We start from the raw sequence: 7,399 nt of genomic DNA on the forward strand, positions 1-7,399 counted from the left end.
TAAGATATCGAGATTCTTTTGGCATTGCAAAAGATAGCATACGACCCTTTGTGGGACCAGAATCTTCGATAAGTAATAAATCTCCTTTGCTGGTGTTTGTAAACTCTTCAGCGATATCAAGTTTGAGGTAACTATTAGGCAAAGCATTTCCAACATTTTTCTCTTGGGTGTCTATTGCGTAGGATTCTTTTCACATTTCCTACTGAAAGGAGCTTCACAGCTGCAGCACCATCACTTCTACTGAGGCACATGATGCAGTATGTTGTTGTTTTTCTCGACTATTCATCGCATGTTGTTTCACTCTCTCCATTGCTTTAGCAACTTCTGTTTCACCAGCGTCTCCTCCTTCATGGCTGTGATTCCCACTTTGTTCCGTGATACTGTCATCAACAGAAATAACACCAGCAAAGCAAGTTCCTCGTTGGATGAGTGGTTTTGGCGCTCGGCTACCATAACGGTTGTCCGAAGTTCGATTCTCGGCTCGGCCAAGGCGGAATCAGAGGAATTTATTTCTGGTGACAGAAATTCATTTCTCGATATAATGTGGTTCGGATCCCACAATAAGCTATAGGTCCCGTTGCTAGGTAACCAGTTGGTTCCTAGCCACGTGAAAATATCTAATCCTTCGGGCCAGCCCTGGGAGAGCTGTTAATCAGCTCAGTGGTCTGGTAAAACTAAGATATACTCAACTTTAACCAGCACAACATTCTGTTTCTTTTGACACTTCACATTTCCAGTATATCTTATTGTTCACTGCTTTGTCTTTAATATGTAGGTAACCATCCAAACACAATTTCTTCTTTCCTTTATCTCTCTCTCTCTCAACTTATATCCATCTGGAGGGTTCGAGGTTTCCACAATTAATGATATAATAAGGAAAATTAAAATACGAAAATCTAAGTAAAAAACAAGTTATTATCTGTTAAGATAATTATATTTAGCAGTAGTGTTTAAAGGTTAAATATTTATAATCTGTCTTCCGATCAGTTGATAGTTCGAGAAATAATTTTTCGAGCGATTGACATCGAGCAATTGCTTTTCAATCAATTGATTTCGATTCTGAACGAACAAACCTACCTCATAATCAAATATTAAAAATAAGTTAATATAAAAGAGGGCTTTTTATCGATTGCTAAAATTATCAAAATTATTTAGAAGTGTATCCACTCCTACACTTCCTCTAATTTACGTATCGGTAATTAAGATATGTATGACAATAAGCTAGTAAAATTATCATATCTAAAATTCTATTATCCAGAATCCAGAAAACAGAAATACCATCATTTGTTATGGGGTCTGCATGCACGACTAAATAATTTGTGTTTTTTAGATAACTTTTGAGAGACTAGTAATCATAATTAACCTATGAACACCAAAGAAAAATACAAAAAAAGACAAATTCTAAAAACACTGTCACAAACGTGATCAAAGCGAAGAGGACATTTACGCTCCCGTTACTTTTCACTTTGATCGATGATATTATTCGTCCGTCAATCACGCCGTAGTTTTTCTTTTTTTTTTTTTTCCTTTTTTTATCTTTTCTTTGTAAAAAGGACTCATATCCGATTATCCGGGACGCAAACACTCACGGATGATTCTTTTTGTTTACAGCAACTGGCTGCCATGTTGAAAGGGCGAGAATGATGTGTTTGGCAGTTTGAATGATGGTAAAAAATTGAATATTACAGGTTTTATGTTAACGTGAGATGATAGGAGTCTCAAGTTTATGTTTACCTTTATAAGGCCCGTTTAATACTACTGGTATAATGATTTCAATCAAAATGACGGTAAACACAAATATGAGAATAACACCAAATGAAAGGGAAAACATTCGCGTTTTTTCGCTCTCTGCTGAAGAAAGACAACAGCAAGTCAAATTCCTGTTATAATTGGTTTTGCTGTTTATCACCAGCAACTGTTTCCTTTATTTCAAGTGTAGGACGAAGAGAAGGCGATCTTCCTGTATGCTACCTCTTTTGATGATAACAAGATATATAGTATATATATGATATATATATATATATATATATATATATATATATATATATATATATATATATATATATATATATACATATATATATATAATATTTATATATATGTGTGTGTGTGGGTGTGCGTGTATTATGTATATATATATATATATATATATATATATATATTATATATAATATTATATATATATATATATATATATATATATATATATATATATATATATATATATATATATATAGTATATATTATTATATATATATATATATATATAGAGAGAGAGAGAGAGAGGAGAGAGAGAGAGAGAGAGAGAGTATATGTATGTACGTTTATATACGTATATGTATGTATATATGTGTGTGTATGTGTGGTAAACCACTGGAATCATTGAAACGGAATTATGGATAACCTCTCACTACCAAAAGAAGTGTAGAGAGCAGAAAAGTTGAGAGAAAATGTGAATTAAATAATAAATAATAGAAGTCCAAAATGATTTTAAAACGACAGAAAATTAGAAGAGTGAAATTGACAGGTGAACACAAACGTAGGCGTGCACGCACACACACACAATCACGCGCGCGCGTGATTGCGTACGCACAAACACACCTCTATATTATAATATATAATATATATATATATATGGAATATATATATATATGTGTGTGGTGTGTGTGTGTGTGTGTGTGTGTGTCTCTGTCTGTGTCTGTGTGTATGTTTGTATGCATGTAGGAAATCTACAAAAATAGTTAGGGATAAGTTTCATTCCAGTATAAAACCGAGACGAGAAAGGCGGCCAGAAACAAGCTTCCAAAGTTCAAAGTAATCCTCAAATAACCACTGAAAAAAAAAAAAAAAAAAAAAAACACACAACTGGGGTAGTCAGTTAAAAAGAAAAAAACACACACACTCGATCGGAACGTATTTCTAGCGGTGTCGACATGCATTTTGAAGAAAATGATCATGAAAAACAAATATTGCAAAACTGGTTCTGATAAACAATAGAGGACGCTTGGTGGCAGGAAAGAAAAATGCCAATTTGAACTTTTCCTTAACGAATCGATATTCATTTTGGGATACTCACTTATGTAGTCATCCTGACCAGGATACCTCGACAGGATATCACTAGCCATCGACTTGGGATATCCTGCTACTCCTCTCCACCATACGCTCACCATCGCCAGCACTGGTAATAAATTCACCATCACTATTAACAAAGACGACAGAAGCAGCGTTCCGGGCTTATGAAGCGAGGACCTCCAGTGGTCAAAATGATAGCAAGTGGGACTACCCCATTTTTCCTGCCTTCACTAGATTCCTCTCTTTCCTTCCTTCCTTCCTTCCCCTCACTCCACTCACTCACTCAGTCGGGCACTGGTTCGATTCTATCCCACCTAACCTAGGGAGCTCCATCATTTTTCATTGGCATGTTTCTGCTAGAATGGGAAGTTGGCTTCTGTCTCGGCAAACGGGAAATACTATTCTAATATTAATGCCATAGATTGTTGTTTCAGTAAGTATGTTCTTGCATTTTGAGCAATGATAGATGATTAATCCGCAGTGTGTATTACAACTGTAGAGGACTTTTTATTTTTTCCAGTTGATTTATCGAATTTAATCACATATTTTTTCATCAAAGCAAATCCATGATTGTGATCACTTACAAAATTCTTGCATATAAGTTTGTTAATTTCTGTATGTTTGTTTCTTTTCCTGCAAACACATTTTCTTCACCCTATAATTTTCTTTATCAGTCAATTTGGTCGGTTTTCTATTTCAAAACAGTCCATATAGAAGGAAATATTTGATGAAATGAACTCTTTTCATTATCGCTCTTCAATTTTTTAGTTACTACAGTTTGAAATTTGATTTTGAAATCATCTGTGAGGACAAGTCCACAGCTCTCACAATTCTATCATAATCATCGCCACTTCAAAATATAATTATTTCTATCATTTTTAAAATTATGTTCCCGAGTTCTTGCTCATAATTATTTGATTTGAAAAATCTTTTAGGGTTAACTGGAACTGAAGAAGAGGCACTTGTATCGAATTCTTAATCACAAGTATGATTTTAGATTTTCTTAATTGGACAATTTATGGTCTTTTTATAAGATTAGCCTTCATTTATAATCTAAATTTATCCCCACTTACAGTTTAGTAGCGAGAGAGGTTTATGGAGCATATATATATATATATATTACTCTGGACCGTATCACATCACAGGAATAATGTCATTATTGATTCACAGAATATTTCTCTGTCACAGTTTAGAAACTGTCGCTTACATTTCCGTTTCCTCTTTCCTTCCTCTTTATCGCTTGGCACTGGATGTATAGCCACTCTTCCTCTGACAATCTTCTTTAAAGTCTCGCTGTGACTACACCTAAGAAAATATGTATATATATTAGCAAACCGAACCGATTCAATTCTAGCTCACGCACCGTACCGACTAGAGACAAATGCAGTGGGGCTCTCCCTCTCTCTGTATCTCTGTCTCTCTCTCACCATGAAGGAAGAACGAGCAGCGGCCTCAGTTCCAAAATAACATCCTTGAGCGACTAGCAATACAGTCGTTCCCAGGAGCCGAACACCTCACTCCCGACAACGTCCAGGAGAGCACTGCCTGCGGATTCCAGGCCGGGGTTCCAGGCTTCGTCGGGGGACCGTCACGACGTTTGCGTGGAGGAAGCCTCGCCAGAGCCATGGTGGTGGTGGTGGTGGTGGTGGTGGAGTCTCCCTCGGTCCACAAGGGTAATTCTATGTCATTACCATCGACTGTGTCGTGAGGCATTATTTCGGTCGTATTACTACTATTATTATTATTTTTATTATTATTATTGCCATATCTTCATCGTTATTGTGATGAACCTTGGTATGTAGGTAATTTGGTTTATGGAAGATTTTTTTTCTCTCAATTCATTGACCTTGACCTATTTTTCAGTGCCACCGGATCATTTGCAGGACAAAATCGCTGCTCATTTTTTTTCTTTATGTCTCAGGAACTCTGATAATTAGAGGTCTGGTCTTCATGATTTGGTGCTATTTTACGAAGTTACCTTGGGAATGGGAGATTATTTGTCCTAGATCATTTGACTTTGGCCTACTCTCAAGGGTCAAAAGTGAACTGAAAGATAAATATTCAATTTGTCTATGTTTCAGATGCAATATTGTCGGTAGATACCTTGCGAATTGGTAACTAATCCCCCCCCAACCCCCAACCCCTTTTTTAAACAGCCTTTTATCAAATTGCCCTGTTTCAGTTTTAAGGCAAATTTGCTTGTGATTTTAATGACCCGTTGTAAATAGAAACGTTGAGGGGTGGTGATTTTGCCCAATACTTTTTGCCACAAAGACCAAAATTCTTACATTTTTTCTTGAGATCTCAGATACGATAAAAATCAAAGGTCTTTGACCTTCAGAATCTTTGTCACGACCAGTAATCAGGGTCTGATAGAAAAACTATAATCAGGTTCTGCTTTTAAAACTGTAATCAGGTTCTGACAGGGAAATCGTCATCAGGTTATGATAATAAAACTGTAATCAGGTTCTGATGGTGAAATCATCATCAGTTTCTGTAATAAAACTGTAATTAGGTTCTGATAGCAAAACTACATTCGCAGGCTGTTGGTAAAACTGTTACAAGGTTCTGATAGTAAAACTATAATCAGGTTGTCCTTTTAAATCTGTAATCAGATTCTGATAGTGAAATCGCCATAGGGTTCTGATAGTAAAACTGCAATCAGGTTCTGATAGTGAAATCGCCATAGGGTTCTGATAGTAAAACTGTAATCAGATTCTGATAGTGAAGTCGTCATAGGGTTTTATAGTAAAACTGTAATCAGGTTCTTACAGTAAGATTATGATCGGATTCTGACAATAAAACCGTAACATCAAATTTGACGACTGGGTACCCACATCCCTTCTACTTTGCTGAAATCCCTTTACTCATTCACTCTTCAATAAATTATATTAAAGTCATTTCCATTATATATCATTTTGATAAACCAAATGTCTAATATATTCTGATGCCAAAAAGTTTTATTTATTTATTTATTTATTTATTTATTTATTTATTTATTTATTTATTTATTTATTTTTAGGAATATACGACAACAATTAAATTTCAAGTGCATTTGTATGAAGTGATGACGGTCTCGAATTACCTTCGACAACGAGGCTATGTTTTTGGCTCAATTTGTCTACTGTTTAACAGGATAACTCAAGAAAAAAAAAGGTTATGAGTGGATTTTCACAAATAACAGGATTACGCATGAAGTTATGGGTGGATTTATACAACTAGTAGATGTATTTCGTGAGGAGTTATGGGTGGATTTTTACAAACAAGAGGATTACAGAAGAATTTATGGGTGGATTTTTACAACCAACGGGATTGTGTAATAAGTTATAGGTGGATTTTTACAACAGGACAGGATTACTTAAAAAGTTATGGGTAGATTTTTATAAACAAGAGGATCACGCAAAAGGTCATGAGGGTATACGTAAATACGGAAACTTTGCCAGAGGTAGACCTCGTGACCGGTAACTGGTGATTATATTCTGCTCGAGATCGAGATCTGGATAGGAAACCTTTTTTTCGGTGTAGGGGAAGGTTGTCGGTTTTAAAATGGATGCTGTGTCTCCAAACAATCTTATTATTTTAGTTATTCTGTGCGATTGCCCAGTGAGCTCCCACTGTGTCAAACGCCCAATGCCCATATCTGATATCTGAAAACCAAGAGAACGGAAAAGCCGGATATGTGTGTATCATCACTGAATGGCTGTTTATAATGATAGAAAGAAAGCTGTGGAAAGTTTGTTGACTGCAGAAATCAAGGTTAGTGTACGTTAGTTATATGGTAAAAGACAGAGAGACACAATCAGTTAACAAAACGTCACCGAGAGTAAGAGTAGTTAAAAAGTAAATCTTAAAAATAAAAAAAATTACATCAGCTAAATTCTCTTGTTTCTCTTCTCTGGGGCTTGAAAAGTTCTTATTGGTCTTCTAGCGAACAGTTGGAGCCCATTTTTATAAAAATATGCAATTACTGCTGGAATTGACAGTAGACCTTAACTTTTTGGTGCGAGTGAAAGCCCCTGAGGGCTAATCTGAGCGAGTGAACTAGTGAGTGAACATTAATAATGAAAAAAAAAACTGTCTGTACTTCAGAGCAACCTTAAGGAAACCTAATCATTTAAAATAAAGCACTATTAATAAAAGCACCCTTGCGGTTACCCTGCGAATTGCTTGCGCGAGAGATTTTAAACCCGACATCAAAAGGTTCTCAAGGGGTTATTAAGAGCCTTTGATCTTGGGATGAGCCAAGGTCAGTTGCAGTGATCGAGACCTACGATAACATGAGGTATTTTCAGATCATCATGAAATTCAAGTCATATTCTCTCTCTCT

At 35.7% G+C, this 7,399-nt stretch overlaps 1 protein-coding gene across 1 annotated transcript in view; it reads right to left on the bottom strand.

Annotated features, from left to right (window-relative positions):
* Positions 1-4,609, bottom strand: part of LOC135217712 (uncharacterized) — a 100,576-nt gene extending 95,967 nt beyond the window's left edge. Inside the window, 1 exon segment of the mRNA XM_064253700.1 lies at positions 3,077-4,609. Coding sequence (XP_064109770.1) covers positions 3,077-3,197 — 121 coding nt within the window. The 5' untranslated portion in view covers positions 3,198-4,609.
* Between the last annotated feature and the right edge of the window lie 2,790 nt (positions 4,610-7,399).

Source organism: Macrobrachium nipponense, chromosome 7 (genome assembly GCF_015104395.2).
Source record: "Macrobrachium nipponense isolate FS-2020 chromosome 7, ASM1510439v2, whole genome shotgun sequence".
NCBI classification, from domain to species: domain Eukaryota; kingdom Metazoa; phylum Arthropoda; class Malacostraca; order Decapoda; family Palaemonidae; genus Macrobrachium; species Macrobrachium nipponense.